Below are 17481 nucleotides of genomic sequence, written 5' to 3'. Positions count from 1 at the left end.
CGCCCCCACTCGCCTCGCTTCCTGGGGGCGCGACGACCGCGCAAAAGCAACACTGCGGGCGCGCGCCCGCGCAGTGATAAAAGGACTCGATAACGACGACTTGAGGCAGCCGCCGGGACAAAAAGGATGGCCGCAATCAGCGGACGACGAAGCAATGAGGGGAAAACGGAAGTGGTAGCGCGATCTCGGCTGGCTGCGGCCACTCCGAGCAGCGACCTTGAAAAAGATCCTTGACCGGAGAAGGCCCGGGCGAGGGAGGTCGCCTCGGAAAGAGTAGCCGAAAAGGCGGACGACAAGGCTCACGCGATGCGGACGAAATTCCAGATCGGTCACACCGAGCGCCAAGAAGAAAAGTTTCCGCCGCCCGGTTTCGGGCGGACCCCCCTCTCTCCCGTCTTCCAGAGGAGCGCATCTGCGGCTTGGCCTCCGAGAGCACGCCAGAAGGAACCGCCACGCCCCACCAGCGGTCAAGAACTAAATACAGTCTGCTGTGCGCCCAGTTGCCAACTTTCCCTCTCCGCTGACGACGCGTGGCATGCAACCCCGTGGAAGCTGGAGAAACGAGCGCGATTTCGAAACGACATCCTCCAACTCCGATCAAGCAGTCTTCGCAGATCTCTCGGACGACAAGCCATGCCCTCTCCCTCCTGCCGCCAAAGAAAAGGGGCCGTTTTCGAAACACGGCCGTAGCGGCGGCGTCGGCGGCGGCTATAGAGTGGAACATAGTATACGTCCTGTGCGCCTGGCCAGAAAGCGCAACCCGTGGGCGCGGTGCGGCGCCTGACCCTGTCTTGATCTTAAATGTCGCGAAATCGCCGTTCGGTGTGCGCACAAGAAGCGTCGTCGTCGTGGTTCCGCCCGCACTGTGCAACACGTCCTCTCGAAAGCCGCAATGACGCCGCCCAGAATTGGCCAACAGCCGCGATGCTATAACGACCACGCGTGACCGGCACACCTTATTTCAGTGGTTTGTAAACAGCCACGCTGGCGACTCCTATAAGTGTCGTGAATTTTAACTCTGGAAGCCTGGCTTGGGTAGCTGGAAGCGATTTCTGTTTGTCTGCGGTGGCCGTAGTAAACATTTTAGGAGAACTTACGAGATGTGCATGCGATAGTCCGACTGAACGATCTGGGATAGGCGTGGCTGGTGTGCCGATATTGTGGACGCCACCATGGAGCGGAGGAAACGGCAACGGCGCAATTGAGTGTGGCGCTGCGAGGCGCACAACTGGCTGGCGACTGCAGCGCCGCGAGGTGAGGCCAGCGCGTAGACTCAGCAGCCTTCAGTTTGACATAAATCTTTCCGGAATTCACAACTTAAGAGTGCTTAAGAGCCCTACAAGCTTTTCCCCCAATGGACCATTTATAGTCTTCGCACTAAGTACATTAATTAGTTGCAGCCCTAAAAGGCGTCATTGGATGTGTCCGCACCTAGAATGATATTGACGTCTGGGCTGGTGTCACCAAATTGAAGTCAGCAAAAGGCGAAGTGTAGTTGTTCCCCTCTTTCCCTCAATAAATCTAGTATACTCGGTTACAACTTAAGAAAGGCAACGGAAGTTGCCGCTGTGCCTCATCACCGCAGCCGGATGTTCCTCCGCGCGGCGTAAGTAGTGCGTTACTGGGAATACCTCGAACATGCCACGAGCGGTTTCCGTGATTTTGTGGACTTCATATGCTTATAAACTACTGCAGTGACTACAAATAAAATACGTGAGAAAAGGCAGGGGATATCACGCATTCATAGCAATCTCCTATCAAAATGCGCGCGCCTGTTCCCATCCGGGTCCGTCGCTTTGGCGGAGTGATACGGTACATGAGCGGTTGCCGTTCTTAACTTGTTCCCGAGTATAGTACGTGGATGTTTGCTGTGCTGAGCCGGCTATAAGAATATCTAAAACTCGTTTTCGCAAATTTGAAGAACTCAGAAAAGGCATACGAGAAACAAAATCTCATTTGACGCCTGTTGCGCCTGGGCAGGCCCAGAGCATATGCGCGGAGCATATGTGCGTGATGCGCTCTGGTTTCTTCACACCATTTACAAAATAAGCAAGTTATGATCCCTATACGGTCGGTTCTTTTACTACGAATTAGCACGTGTGGAAAGGGAGTCAAGAAGAAGACACCCCGACGGCAGGTAGACCTCGCTATTCGAACAACGCATCGTGGCAGTGGGCGCAGCTGATCCCCACTTTCCACTCGTCTGTCCTAGCACCCCCTTCCTGCTTCGTATATTTCTAACACACTCCAAAGTACGCGCATCCACAAGAATCGAAGACACGGTCCCCTGTAACTTAAAGCCACACATTTACAACATTAAAAAATACGAATTTTTGTATCCTGTGAAGACGGAAGTCCAGCGACGCTGGCGCTTTGGTGCGATTTGCTATGCTGTGGTTCAGCTGTATATCGTAAATTTTCAATGTTGAATTATAAGGACAGTTGTGCCATCTCTACGTCACAGACTAAGCACACAAACGTTTGGTGGGTATAGACAATGACGTCTCTACAGTGCGCCGCATAGGTGGCCGCCGAAGAGTGTGCCATTGCACAATGTCATGGAGGCGAGAGACGCCGGGCGTGGCGAAAAGTTACGCGCGACTGGGGAAAGTGCGGCGGTGGAGAGGAATATACTGTGGGGCTGTACCCACATTCGCTCCGTTAATGGCGATGCTTCACTGTGCAACACATAATGTGGGAAAGCAAGATTAGGAAAAAAACAAGCTAACATTGGCCCTTTAATGTCAGTTTCACCGCTAAACCCCAATGTATTGCTAGGAAGTCATTTTTTGGAAGCAGTAAAATTTGTGTTATATCAAAATATGGAGGCCTTTGAACCATTCATTTTTTAGGGATTTTTTTTTATACACTGAAAAATGGTCTAGCCTCGGTCTAGCGTCGGAGGCGGTCTGCCAAATCCTAGCCCTTGACAGCTTTGCCTTAATGATGCAAGATTGATCACTAATACAGCAATTCTGGATGCCCGAAATCGATCCTTATAATTGGCGTTCGGCTCCGTGCGTACACGTTCGATAAATTGCCGCTTTCGATAGGCAGAAATGCAAATAAACGTGCAGGAGTCGTTGACACACAGTGCGTAAATGGTCGAGATTTTTTATTCTCTTTTGAGTTCAGTACTCCACGCCTGCCTCGAAAAGCGAGCACGCGGAAAATCTCCACAGCTCGCACTCACGCAACGGGCGACCTGATCGCGTCTGAAGTTTAGGTTTGAACTATAGCGGCACAATCGGCGGGCGCGTTTCTCAGTGGCGCCGTTGCTTTCAGACGCTGTGATGAAAGCCAGGGAGGAATACAGAGAGCGAGGACAAGGCCGCGACCGTTGACGCAAAAGGAGGACAGCGCCAGCTCACGAAGCGAGCTGGCGGCCATGGCTCCTCCTTCCAGCTGCGAGAGACGACGCCTTTTAAGTGCGCCTCAGAGGCTCTCATTCTGTGTTGCTTAAAGCCCATCACCCCGGTTTCATGATCGCGATGGATGCGATGGCTAACGAACTTCTCAAATGCGCCCATGATGCCCTTATACTGTAACATTGACACCAAATCAGATCACCACGACCTATAGACGGGCCTTCACTTTGCCAAACATCGCTCAGAACGCCTAACACAGTCTATCCGGACGCCGTGCTCAGCACGAGGCATATCCTCTATTAGATGAACCTTTACGACGCGAAATTGGCACTTTTGCAGTTAAGAGAGGTCTGGCGCGAATGGTATAAATGGGACCGACTCCGGCGAAGGCTTCCTGTGACCATCAACAAGAAACCCCTCTTTGAATACGGTCCTCGACGAATTATCCCCTTCCTTCCATCCCCTCTCTTTATCGTATACGACGTCCGCCGTCCTTGTTCCAATAAAAGCTTCACTCGCTCAAGCGGACGGTTGCAGTCACCGCAAACGCGCATCATGGTTTCCCCGCACGCTCTGTATTACATTGTGATTGCGTACAGCTAAGCAAAAACAAAGAAAATGAGCGGACGTTCTTTATAATGTGCGACAAGTGTTTCCAAGCCAGCTTTATTGATTCTAGGAGCTTGTAGAAAAACGGAAGATTTCAGTACGTAATACTAATAGGCATTAGTTTCTGCTCAAGGGAGGAAAACGTTCGCCCCTTCATCTGTGTGCAAACATATGCGCATACCAAGCATACTCGGAATAAAACAGCGATCTGCATCTTTTTCGAAGTGGTGTGTGATAGACTAATTCAATTTCGGTCTTTTTGTTTGTCTGGTGGCGCCAGTGACCAGCCAGTTAACGCTGATAACGCGATTGCGAGATTTCGGCAGCTTTAATTCGATGACACCACGAGAAATTTACACGAAAGAAAAGCTCCTGTGTTTTGGTACAGAAGACAGAGTCAACTCGCCATCTCTCTTCTTTGTTTAGTGTTCTATTTCATCCCCAGCTCTCCCGCTCAGTGCATCTTTCTGGCTCCGCGATGAGCCAGAAAGGTGCACTAGTTTTTTATTTATTTTTTCAACAACGTTGCTTAGAAAATATCAGTCTGGAAAACAGCGCTTTTTATATTCTTGTGTCCATCGAAATAATTTCGCATCACATAATTTCTCTCGTATTGCTTTCCGCTTAGCTTGCAGGTGTAGTTAATGGCGTTTTAAGTGTGCACCTTCTACGGCAAATGCCCTGGGCATTTTAATACGTTCCTCCGTGGTTTCCCTGACCAAAAGCTTTAGTTTGTATTACTATTACGGAGCCGTCTCGTACCACACAGCACCCGCCTGTATCTCTACGCGTCTAGTCTTTCGTGCCGTTTTTGTTCGCGCTGTAATTTCTATTGTAAGAGATAAAAGAAACCGCCATTGGTCTTTTTTGAGGAGAAAGTGACTCCCTAGCCACCAATCGGACAGAGTTCGAAGGTTTACGATTGTCACGGGGCACTGCTTATATTTATACAGCAAATGATCCCGCGTGCAACCAACCACGTTCCTTCGCCCGCAAGCGAAGTTCTTGACATGTGACAGCCCACTAATAGCGGTTTCGCCCTGGAAAAAAGAATTCATGCCCACACAAACCAAACACTGCCATTTAGAGTCGCAGAAACCATTTGAGTGTAACTATTTGTTCTCAAAACTTACTGTTCGAGAATACTGTGTGGCAATTGCGTACTGGAAACCCAGATACAGCAAACCCTGGTTATAGTGAACTTGCGTTATGTGAAATCTCGCCTTATTCGAAATGTCCCACTTTTAACAAAGTACCGCTCATAACGAAGCCAATTTCTTGTCACAGCGACTTTGTCGTAACGAGGGTTTACCGTTGTTTTGATTAAGCTTATCGCCCCAGCATCTCATTCCGCTCCCCTCTTGACGTCCAGCAACGTCGCTGACGTTCGCCAGTGCGCGGACACGTAGGCGTCGAGGCATCAACTTCTCAAGTACTCGTCCGACAATTTCCTCCGGTTTTCCTTTTTTTCTTTACGGAGCTTCTCGCCGCGAAACCCACGCGGAGGGTTGGCCTCAGTCGGAGGAGAGGCGACACGGATCGCGTGGCAGCTCCGAAACCCCGGCAGCGTAGCACGGCGCATTCCGGGCATTCCCTCCTCTCGGGGCGCCTGCGAAGCGTCTATCAGGCGACCCTTCCCCGGCGCCGCATCCTTGGCGGATGCTGGATGCGGCGGAGAACGCTTCCAAGGGGGATTGCCCGAACTGAAAACAGCGCCTGGACAACGTAGGACGGCACCCGAACCCGTTGGCTGTGCGTTGTGTGTTTCGCAAACGCAGATAGACAAGACAGGCGGCGTGCAGGCGGTGCTGCCGAGTCGCACAGAGGACGCCGTTGTGTGCACGCGTCGACGCTGCAGAGGCGTTAGTGCGCGGAGACCTTCTGCTGCTTCTGCTGCTTCTGCTGCTGTGAGATAGCGGGCCGGGCAGTACCGAAAGAATCCTGATCTTAGGGCGAGTGGCGTTGCCTTTCTTCTTGGCCCTAGGATAATAAACGGCACCAGAGACAGCACGCTGAGAAGGTAGAAATGATAGCATACATAGTCGGTACGCGAGGCCCTTGCTCTACGTCGAAAAAAAAAATGGAGCAGCTTCGCACTAGTGGCCCGAAGACTGGACAAACAGAGAATCTGGCGGCCCCACCCAGCTTATTATTGGTTCGGCTAAGTTTATATGAGTGGTTATGCTTGGAGACTCGGGCAAGTTTTCTGCGCGTTGTCGTGGTTAGCCCCCCAAAGAGCAATGAACACTCGGTCACTAAATATATACAATGCACGCGTGCCCACCGGCTTTGCGGTGAAGCTCCAGGAGTAGTTGAGGGCGCAGCGGGACGAGCTTTTGCTCAAAATTTTTGAACTCATTTAGTGGCCACCGTTCGGCTTGTGTGGTCTGGCGTGTGGGACGCTAATTAGGAAGTTCATTAAAAATATCGCTTCTCGGCCTTTTGGTTTCTTTTATTTTGGCATTACCCTTCTCTTTGCACCGTCAAAACTGCACCACTCGTCGCAACAAGCGATAGAGCGAGCCACAACGCGTCGCGTTTCCAAAGCCGTGTTTGTACCAGTTGTACCGCGCCTCCGAGAGGTGGCGACATGAGTCCCGCCCTCTCGGCGAGGTTTTCCTGCGCACGTTCGCCAGCCCAATTATCGCTGTTAAAAATACAGACGACTAAAACCTTGGTATGCTGGATGCGGTCAGCAGAAACGCACCACTGGCGGCACTATCATCAACAAGGCAAGCGAAACTGTTCATGCAAAAAGAAAAAAACAAGGGGAAAGTAGGGGGGTGGAAGGAGTAAATATCGGTGTTTTTAAATTTGACTTTCTGGATAAATAATGCTGCAAAATTATTTTGTAAAATTATGAAACCTGGGCAACAGCGTTTGGCGGTCATCATCCTGATTCGTATTTATAATTTCATGCATTAGCGCCGCAGCAACATAGCTTATCTCCACATAACACCTGAATTTTCGCACGCCTCCGTAGGGCTTGAGGGCGCATAGTATAGAATCATTATTGCACAGACTCCACGTTTATACAAGTGAATAAAGACAAGACTCGGAAGCTGATATTAACAAAATGCAACTAACTGCACAAAAACAGAAGAGCCGTGACTTGCCGCTCATGCAGAACAGCTGCGGTCGACACGCACCATGAAGATAGTCGAACAGGTTGAATTTTTGGCGACTTGACATCAAGGTCGAACGCTTGGAATAAGCGGATTAAGGCGGCAACATACAATGTGCAAAATAAGAACAGCATAAGATACACGGAAGCTAAGCTGCATGAAATTTCATAGCATCGGACAAGAGGTGCGCTGAGAAGAGCAGAGGAACAGACCGCAGTTTCCGTAAATTAATCCACGCGTACCGCAGTTTTCGGAATTCTCCCCCGACCGCTTCTTACTCGGCTGGGAAAGCTTGAAGGCGATCTGGAAACAAGTTTGATATTTTTTTTTCTTCTGCAGTGTGGGCAACACAGCGATTCCGCTTTCTTTAGAACTATTGAGCGTTATAAAGAAAAAAAAAGGAGACACCTACTTTACCACATTTGATGCTTTTTATTATTGATTTTAATTCCTTGGTACCTATATAACTTCGCTAACTCTTACCCCGCCTTCAATTGCCTTTAGTTTTTTCTACTAGCGTTCCAGTTAGCGAAACGTCGCATGTGCGCTTGTGTGGAGCGACCTGGAATTGGAGCTTGATGCAATCTACAAGTTAACAAAATAAAGGCACATTCTTCCAGGCACGAACGTGTCATGGCTTAGTTTCAACTAAGCGAACGAATTGCGACGACCGGCCGGTGGCCGGCCGTCTAAAATCTAGGCCGACTGATTCTGTCGGAGGGTCTGCGAGTGGTGCAGTAGTGCAGTCAAGCCATGCCATCTTGTTTTGACGTCATACGAAATGTTCTAGGAATTTGGCAAGGAGTATGCAGAGAGGAGAACAGCATTTTCGAATTGATTTTTCCACTGAATAAAGTCGCCTAAACGCTGCGAGAGTGGTCGAAACATGGTGTAATAATGACAGCGCCGATAGACCCCGTCGGGACGACGACCCTCCTCCCTTCTGTTTTTGTTGTCCCCCAATCCGTCGGCGGAGTGGCAGCCCTTCGGGACGGCCTTGCCGGCGACCTTCGTCGCAGCTGTGGGGAAGGCTTTCGTTTCCTCCCGACCTTCGGGGGTGGCGGACAGGGGGGTAGCGGGGGTCAAACCTTAATTGGCAGGTGCGCTGCTGTGGGGAGGCAGCTTGCTTGCGCCCTGCTCGCGCGTGCTTCAATGAGTTTGTCCGGAGCTGCGGCCCAGAGCCGTCGCATCAAGACTTGCTCCCGTGGCGGTTTCTGGGCGCCAGAGCCCCACTAATTTCTCGCCAACCGCGCGGGGGTTCGGTACCTTTTTGGCATCCGGTTCCCTACCAGGGATGGTGCCGCGATACCCCCCTTTGTGCGCTGCGGCGCCTCTTAATTGTACTCCAGTTTTCATTGTCTTGTGTTAACTTATGTTCATGTTTCGTCGTCCCCTGTAAATAAGTGTAAATAGACTTTTTCTTCATCATCTACTTGCCTCGTCTCATCATCGGGTCCTTCACCATCCTCCACGACGACACCACCACTCACCGTCTTCAACGAACCAAACTTTACTCATGGCCTAGAGACTCCCGACGATCATTTGCGCTAGTAATCCCGCAGTGTTTATAAATGACCTCAGTGTCCCTTTAAGACGAAGAGATGGCTAGCCTCAGACTCTCCGTTCGTGCATAAAAAAACAACGGCAGCATAACTGGGTTTGCGCATTAACCCAAACGACGAATGTAACTGTGTATTTATTTCATTGCCTGAATTCAACAAGCAGTTCTCTCTCTCTAAATCTCCAAATGCTGGAAAATCTGTTGATATGATATGGACATCTCAGCACACGTAAAGTTGCATCTTGATTGGCCAGAAAGATGCCTGCCGGATTGTCGATAACAAATTTACAGAATTACACAAACTTCGAGCATTGCATGCTTGAAGACTGTGGCCGATATCTACAAGGCTGCCGGGGTTTATTCCCCAATTTTCCGCCCCACATCGGCCCGCCCACACGAACAGCTCACATAAGGCAATCAAACTGAAAAAGACAGGGAGCAGGCAAGGTGAAAGTTTGTCGGTCACAGCGGTATTTTTTTTTTTCAGCCGTTTTTGTTCTCCCGCGTGAAATGCATTTTTATCGCCAATCTTTTTGCTTGGTCGGTCAACATCAAACTCCTTCTTCGGGCGAATTACTGCTGCAAAATTAATGTATAGGGATGCACTTCCTTCGTCCGGAGCTTCGAACAATTACCTCCATAAGATCTGGGTGATGCGTATAATCGATGCATCACGAAAAACGGATTAAAATCAAGGAATCGCAGCTACTCCCGGAGATAGATTGAGAGGTAAATATATAGCATGAAGGCGCATTTTGCTTAAACCTAGACGACAGCTCGAAAGCAATGTACCGCCGATTTGTTTAGGTCAATACAAAGGATTCCAGTTTTTTTTTTTTTTCGCCTTAATTGCAGTATTACAAACATCCCCATTCGCACACATTACGTGCCGGCTTACGCAACGCGTTCATCAGGGCGGAAAACATTGATCGGCGTCTTTCTGCTCAATTTCCCAGCGAACAACCCCAGATGCGCGATAGCATCACCACGCTGGCCGGAGGGGGAAAGAGTATGCGAAGTAACCTAATATGCCCGTGTTTGATGCCGTCTAGAGGAGAAAGAGCCGGTTCGGTGGCGATGGGTAAAATTTGGGCGAGGAGGAGCGCCGTCAGGTGAGTGCCGATGACTCACGGCGAACGCACGCGCAAGGCGGCCTGCAGGCCAGCCTATATGTATACAGCTGTCTGGCAGGCAAGGCGAAGTCGCGGCCCTGCCCAGACAAACCCACTTTACGTGGGATTTTCGTCTCTCGGAGGACCAAATACCAGTACGCCACTGCAATGCCCGCCGGAAAGCTCTGCGCCGCTTCTTGGGCGTTTCCGCGATGGAAATACGCCCGCGCCTTCGAAAACCTCTGCAGCGTCAACAAAGACGTCCGGCGTGGAGCCCGCGACACGCCTGGCTGCGCGCCGTCTCGCCGACGGAGCGATTGCTCGGCGAGGCCTCAGCCGGCGACGAGAAACCTAACCTTTGGTGAAGCTGAGAAGAGTTGGAACTTGGCGGCCGGAAAACTAAGATTGACAGGAGGAGTGTGCGTTTGTAATGGCCAGGGAACGCAAAGGCGGACGTCGATTGCTCCGCGTGTCAAGTGGCGGGAGTTTTGAAACACTGATTCAACTTAACTTTTCTCTGATACAATGCTTCGACACCTCGCAGTTTCGTTGTCCGCTCCAGCTAAAGGCGTGTATTGTTGCTGGCACGCGGCAAGGGCCACACGTGGCGCACGTTTGCACTGCTTATTCGCAATACATTTCCCATTGGATCTATCAACTGAGTCGCCCTGAGCGAGGACTGTCAGCGACTGTAGTATTGCATTAGCACCAAAGCCACCCTCACAAAAAGGGACGTAGAGTTTTTATAACTACCTACTGTGTTTCTATAGGTAATAAAAGGTCATTTGAAACTCGTAGCTTGTCGAACGCAGTCGTAAAAAATTCAATAAACTTTTTTTATTGCGAAAGCACAGCAAGCACCCAATTGCCTTCAAGACATTAAGTTTTAACAAACTCCGTATTGCGTTTCTATAGATTGAACAAAGATTCTCAACTCATCAACTGGGGTCATTAGCAAAGTCTATGCACTTTTTTTTTTGCGGATAAGGAAGATAAAATAAGCAACACATTCTCACCAAGAAAGGGATTAGCAAACTCTACCGTCAGGTTCCAGGTTCCAGGCGTATCCTTTACGTAGGGAGCGGAAGGCGGCCGATAACACTTAGCATTCTCAGCACAATCGGAGAGCGCTGTGAAGAGGTCGTCCGAGATGCTTCGAGTCAAGCGAAACACAAGCAGCACTGTACAAGGCACAACCGAGAAGAAACGCGCATCCTTAGTTGCAGTATCGGAGATGAATCTCGGACGGGCCGAATCCGCATCCAGGCAGTGGAACAACCGGTGCAAGGCGACTGCGCGGGCGCCACAGCACTGGAGCGCCAGACGAGAGCTGCGCGGGTTTTCCCCCGCTTGCCAGAAGCATGTGAGGCCCACAACGGGACGTGCTGCTGCTGGTGGTGCTTCTGCGTCGTGCCAGAAGAGGGGGAGCGGAGCACGGCTGAACAGGCAGGCAGTTCCCCTCTTGAGCCACCGAGAGGCAAAAACAGGGGTGAAGAGTGGATCGGGACGACCGCCTTCTAGGCCGTAGGCACTGCTGAATTCCGATAGCCCGGGTTCTGCGTCATCGGCCGTCTCCTTTCCCCGGACGGGCGGCAAACGTCGCGGCCTCACCCCTCCCGAATGCCGGCAGCTCCGTCGCTCGAGCAACTCAGGCGCGCACTGAACCTCCGCCGCCGCTCGCCGCCAACAGCAGGCATTGGGCGAGTAGCGTCGACGCAGACGCCGCTCATCTTTTGACACCGATTTGGGGGCGCGTGCCGCCGTTGCGGGGCTTCGCTTCCCTCGAGAAGGAAACGCGCAATTGTTGTTGCTCACGGGTTTTAAAGCGGCAAACCCCCTCTCGCGAATTTGGGATCAGTGATCCGGGTTTCCGTTTACTTTCTTTTTTGTTGTTGTAGTTGTTGCCACGAGACGCATAGCTCTGGCATCTGGTTTTAAGCGGACTAGTGAGCGTCGTTTCTGATTGTTTTTGTGTCGTTTCGTTCGTGAAAGCTATGCAGGTTCGCTTCGCTCCCTGAATTTCTCAGACGTAAACTCTCGCACGCAGCCTATGTGGCTGCCAGCAAAGCAAACATTTGAGGAACTCGAGGAAAACGGGAAGACTGGAAGGGGATTGTGGAAATAAACAGACGCAGAGTTGAACGTCCCTTTTTCTCCGGTGCAGTGCTTTCTCGTTTTGGCTTGCTTCCTGCCATTTCAAACCTAACGTTCCTACAAGAAGGCTATTTCTTTTCTTCCTTCAACCCATTTATAAGGTTCACCTTTTACTCAGGTGAAAGATGCCCAAACGCATACCCATGTGTGTTTTTACTGTTTATAATACGCACGCATTTTATGGCCCACGCATCGTAACAGCCGGCGTTCGGTTTCGGCGTCCGTAGCAGCAAAACTGCTCCTGAACATTCCAACGGCTACGACGAGCAGCATTTATCCACCGAGGTGTACTGGCTAACGCCTACTCGGGATTTTTGTGACACGCGTCCAAGGTTACGATTTGAGGTCTAACGACCCACAGCTTGACGTATAACGACTTCGGGGTTGGTTGGTACGTCATTATGTTTAATGTTGGGACAACCTAACGTTAATCTATATTGGGGCGATAACACATGCCTACACAGGTAGGTTGGCCAAAGACTACATGCGGAATTTTGCGTTCCACGCGCATCCCAACACTCACACTGTGTTACAGCCCTACAAAGCTGAACATAGTCGCCAACCCAGCGCCGCAACAGTCAACAGGAAGTTAGGTCACTGCGCGCGGCAGTACGTAACGTACCGCTGTAGGGCCTGAAACATTCACATCGTTCGTGGCCGCGAGCTCAGCAGTAGTGAAAGATGGCAGGCCACGCCACTACACCACAGAAACCCCGCATCAAAACTCGGAAACATAACTGGCAGCGCAAAACCCGAAGGAGCACTGAGCGACAACGTCCTGCAATACGGAAACAATGCTTTCGCATTCACAGCTCATGAGAAGTAAGGCTATGTTCAGACTGCCGACTTAACAAAGCCACATCGTGATCTCTGGACGTAAAAAAAGGTCTGTCACGCAGTTCAGTTGTCTGAGACGTGAAATGACGTCATTCTTTAAAGTTATTACGAAAGTTTCGGTAACAGTCTGAACCTGGCTTTAGTTTTATTATTATTATTATTATTATTATTATTATTATTATTATTATTATTATTATTATTATTATTATTATTATTGCTACTACTATTACTACTACTACTACTCTTCCGTGTCTTGCCGCTCCGTTAGGAATCTCGACTACAAAGCAACTGCTTCACGAGAATAAACAGGTAGTTACGCCACTTCGCGACATCCGCAACGAGCACGCGCAACTCTTCCTCTTGCGCAACGCGACGCAACTGGCGTAACGGTAAAGGATACGCAGGGAGAAGGAAAGGCGCGTTTGCGCGCAGTACATGAAAAGTTGTTTACCGCCGGCGCTGAGAAACGGATTGAAAGGGTCAAAGTGGCAACAGCTATTACTTTTTACGCGTACGGAGAAGTGAAGGACAGTGGCGAAACGTTGCGGTTAAAAAGACAAAAGATAAGAAAACAACGCGTTCAAGTTCCGACATTACGTTTGGCGAGATTGCGTGTTCCTTACTTCGAACAAGGTAGAAACCGCAAATGTTGCCACGATTGATATATCACGATTGATAAATAATATATAAGGTAAGTAGAGACAGACACACGAGAGCAACATTAAAAAAATAAAAGTTTACTGACGTGTCAGGAAGAGGACTTCCTTTCTGCAGAGTACTGAAGCGTGCCCCCTCTATCGCGCACGGACGAGCTCACACAGCATGAGCCCTTATCCCGCTTTTGTCTCGCATCGCATTCTCGGGCTCCAGTGAAAACAGGGGAAACTGTTCTTTCGCGCTCTTTTCAACAAGCTCCTTCTCAGACTCGGTTTCACGGCGCGCAAAACAGCAAGCGCAGCGCAAAGAAGTAAAAAGCAAATACTGCCGAAAGGGAAGAGGTCGGCATGTTTAGTCTAAGGGGCTTCGGAAGCTAAATACTCGAGAGAAAACCAGGGACCGGAGAAGGCGACCGCTGGCCCGTAGCGAAGGGGTGAACAGCCGGCGAAAGCAACACAAACTGAGGGAAAGCAACAGCCGTGTATGTCAGCACGTAGAGGAATGTGTACGCAACATATAAAAGGCAACAAGTGCAAGAGAGGAATGGGGGAGCTATATGGCGCCAGGAGTTCTTGGTTTTATCTGAGCTGGTCCGGAGATAAGCATCTTTTATTGCGTCCGCGTTCTCCCGAAGCGGCCATCCAGCATCCGTCTTGGCGTTCAACGTACCAGGATTCGTGCCGTCGGCATTTTCTGCATGAAATCAGCGTTTTCCGGTCCATCGAGACTTGTCCCAATCAATAAACAGGAGCAGTTGAATGTATTTTGATGGCGCAAGGGATTATACGAATCTAAACCCTGCGCTCGGCGATTTAGTGCATGTCCTGTTGTCGTCAGAAGACAGCATTTGCGGCGACAGCCGGCCCGGGCAGGAGCGGAGGCGAGTGAGACATCCGATGGGTGAGTGAGAGTCATTGGGGGTTGGGAAAGGGATGCATGTTCCTATCGCGTAGCGTCACGCTCTGTAGGTTGCATGCCGACACGGCCACGTGCATAAAACGCCATGTGTGTAAAGTACCTGGGAAAAAAATTCATAGGAGCCTGCACTCACGCGCAAGACTTGAATGGCAAAGCTGTTGTAGGTGAGCACTGCCGGATACATAGTTAAGTTTCACTATCATTGTTTATTTGCACAGTTTCGGTGCTAGTAGTCGTTGTCATATGCATTGAGGAGGTCGTCGTCTTCCTCGCGGTGAGTGGTGGATGCAGTCATCCTCAGCATTGCAGACTTCCACCAGCTCTTCGTCATCGACTCGAGGCAGCGGTGACGGGATGTGCTTGTCGTCTCGGGAAGGGGTGGCGCACTCGTAGCCATGTCTCCAATTATCCACAATGGCTTCTAGAGAAAGCGGCGGCCACGGTTACCTCTTCCAAGCAGGGTGTCTTCTCATCGTTAGCATTAGCGCTAAAAGGTTTTTTTTTTTTTTTTTTTTTTTTTTTTTTTACATGCGCGGTAGCGCTTGACGACAGCGGTGATTTTTTAGCCACTGCGCGAGCCGGTAATTCGACGGTCCGCGCTCACGAGCGCTCGGTATTTTCTTGGTATTTTATCCGGCAACGGCGAGAGAGAGAAAGAGAGAGAGAGAGAGAGAGAACCTTTAATAGAAAAGGATGACCACTGCTCACGATGGGGGAAAGGAATGGGGAGGGAGGGTAAGAGAAAATAAACAAATGCTGATCGCGAACTTAGGGCCAGTAACAACAGCTCCGCTGTTAGTAATCAACGCACATTGGGACCATGTATTTAAACGGTGCTGCCTATGGCACAATTCGGAACATGTAAATGAATGCCCCACTATTATTAGTGCACAAGCTTAGAAATATTTACAGCGAGAATTTTCCAGATCACTGTGCTAGAGTTATGATTCGAGGGGAATTTCAATTCGACGGGCCGTTAATATTTTTCTGCAAGTATTGGACGTTGTGAAGCTCCTCTGTGTGGTTATTCTGTAAGGTTTCAATTTCCATAATGGTCCATGGCGGACATCCCTGCTGGGCAGTGGGATGGAAGTGTGGACACTTTGTACATTGATGTCGTCCTACGCCATAATCATCTCACATCTCTCCACCTCTCCCCCTCCCAACACTGAGTAGCTGGCCAGAGATCTTTGTCAGGACGACCTCGCTGTCTTTTTTTTTTTCATTAAAGTTTGCTACTTCTCTTCCCTGTGCTTGTTGAACGCGCACCCAAAAAGTTGTAAACAGTGCCAAAACACTTTAGCAGGTTACAGCTTGGAACGTGCCGCCATCATGCTCAGTTTCACCGGCTAATTTGCGCACAATAGGGGCGCAAATAATGAAAGCCGGTGAAAACCGTACACACAAATCCGCAAGGTGCACTGGAGCAGATCGCGAGCACTTTCACCCTAATAGATAAGCCGCATTTAAGCAAGCGCAAATTAAATATCCGTGGTCAAGTTAAAAACATTGACCTAACCCATGGTGTAGTTTCGTGATGTAGCCACTAAGGGCGCATGTTATTTTCTCTTCTCTAAATATAAAAAAAAATAAAAGTAAACAAGTGCCAGGGACTCCCGACATACCATGAGTTCATGCACGCAATGCAGCCACAATGAGGACTTCGGTAGATGAACCTGTCTTCCCTTAACACAAATGAAATCCGCCAAAAAGTAGCAACTTCATGCGTATATGACGTGTGGGTATCCCGTGGAGAACAACTGCCCACAAACAAGCCGAAAAACATTGCAGCCTTCGGGCTCTCATTAGCCATAGATCGATCTTGTCGGGCTCTCATCGGCCGACGTCGACACAAGACGCACGTGGCGGCCCGGAGGTGCGTTGAGAGCGGGAGCGCCTGGAATGCGTTGGGTGTGAAACGGTCGGCTGCGCATGCAGCGACAGCGGGGGGTGACCTCACTTCGAGCCACGCCCACCGCTAGTTCATTACACCATCCGCAATGCGCGAATGAAGGGAAAGAAGAATGCTTAACGCCGGGTATTTGAGAGCAAACTACGATTGCTTCGGCACGAGCCCAACGGAGAAACAGACAGTGAATCCCGAACTTGTTTACAGATGTGAAATTTTCGATTTACACTAATAGCATAGAAGCTAGTTGGCTTGCATACACCCATTATACAGAAAAGGAGGCAGACGTACCGCTATCGGGAGCAGCTAATGTTGATAAACGCGGAAAACGTCAACCAGCGTAAAAGCTGGCGTCACCGCGCAACAAAATTTCTCGTAATGTGCGAATTGTGACGTTACGAAGCGTGAATCATAAAATTAGATAAGCAAAGCTTATTCTAAGCCATTTTTAATAAGAAAAACAGTTCTAGACTTTCCACGAAACGAAAATGAACACTTGCGAAATTTTTTTTCGGATTTTTTGTGTATCAAAAACCACAGCATGTTAAAATTGCTGACTAGCCACATCAGTGATACTCCATGCATGCGCTGTTAGCTGCCAAGATGCCGTGCGTGCTCACAAAACCGATGAAGAGTTTTCTCGTACGAGAAGCGATGTTAATGGCCCTGTCATATGAAATGATCCACCCGAGAGTATGCATTCGCTGTAATCCCATGATCGCTGCAAGTTACACGATCGCTTTCAGTGCGCGCACAAGTTCACACAGACCAGTGCACGTTAAAGCCATGACAAACGTGATGGATATGAGTTCGCGTGAAGCACACACTTTCCCCGACGTCTGGAACCGTAATGCCCTTAACACAGCATGGAACACCCAGCAACATCGGAAACAATCGGTAGCGAGATCCTCTTTGATGATTTCCTTGCTTTAGCATTTGATATCTCACATAATTTCGCAATAGCTTTCGGACGATTAGCGCCCACAAGAAAGAGAAAGGCGGCGATTACGCCAGAGCTTACATTTCCTGAGGCCTCCGTCCTCGTTTACGCCGCCGGCGGGACTGGCTGGCCTTATCGTAGACATTCCCTTCCAAACACTGTCCTCGAGCGGTGTGGGATGGCCTCTCAACAGATAAGATAAAACGAGGTTCTGCGTCGTTTGTACTTTTTCCGCTTCTGAAATAGTGTTAGTCGCTGTAGTGAAGGTCCGTTTCCGAGCGGTGCTTTCAA

General features: G+C 49.8%; 1 protein-coding gene across 4 annotated transcripts in view; it reads right to left on the bottom strand.

Annotated features, from left to right (window-relative positions):
* The window catches only part of Shrm (shroom), a 495848-nt gene that overhangs the window by 256990 nt on the left and 221377 nt on the right, over positions 1-17481 (bottom strand). Inside the window, exon 1 of one of the 4 annotated variants that reach the window (XM_077703032.1) lies at positions 17272-17332. The exons of 2 other annotated variants lie outside the window; for them this stretch is intronic. In XM_077703032.1, coding sequence (XP_077559158.1) covers positions 17272-17273 — 2 coding nt within the window. In that variant the 5' untranslated portion in view covers positions 17274-17332. Of the gene's footprint in view, positions 1-10791; positions 11560-17271; positions 17333-17481 lie in introns of those variants that run through there. One more of the 4 variants, XM_077703033.1, reaches the window with a different exon arrangement.

The sequence above is a fragment of the Haemaphysalis longicornis genome, unplaced genomic scaffold (genome assembly GCF_048455015.1).
Source record: "Haemaphysalis longicornis isolate Haplotype H1 unplaced genomic scaffold, Haemaphysalis longicornis Haplotype H1 scaffold_3, whole genome shotgun sequence".
Classification (NCBI taxonomy): Eukaryota; Metazoa; Arthropoda; class Arachnida; order Ixodida; family Ixodidae; genus Haemaphysalis; species Haemaphysalis longicornis.
This window is presented reverse-complemented; position numbering and strand designations above follow the sequence as displayed.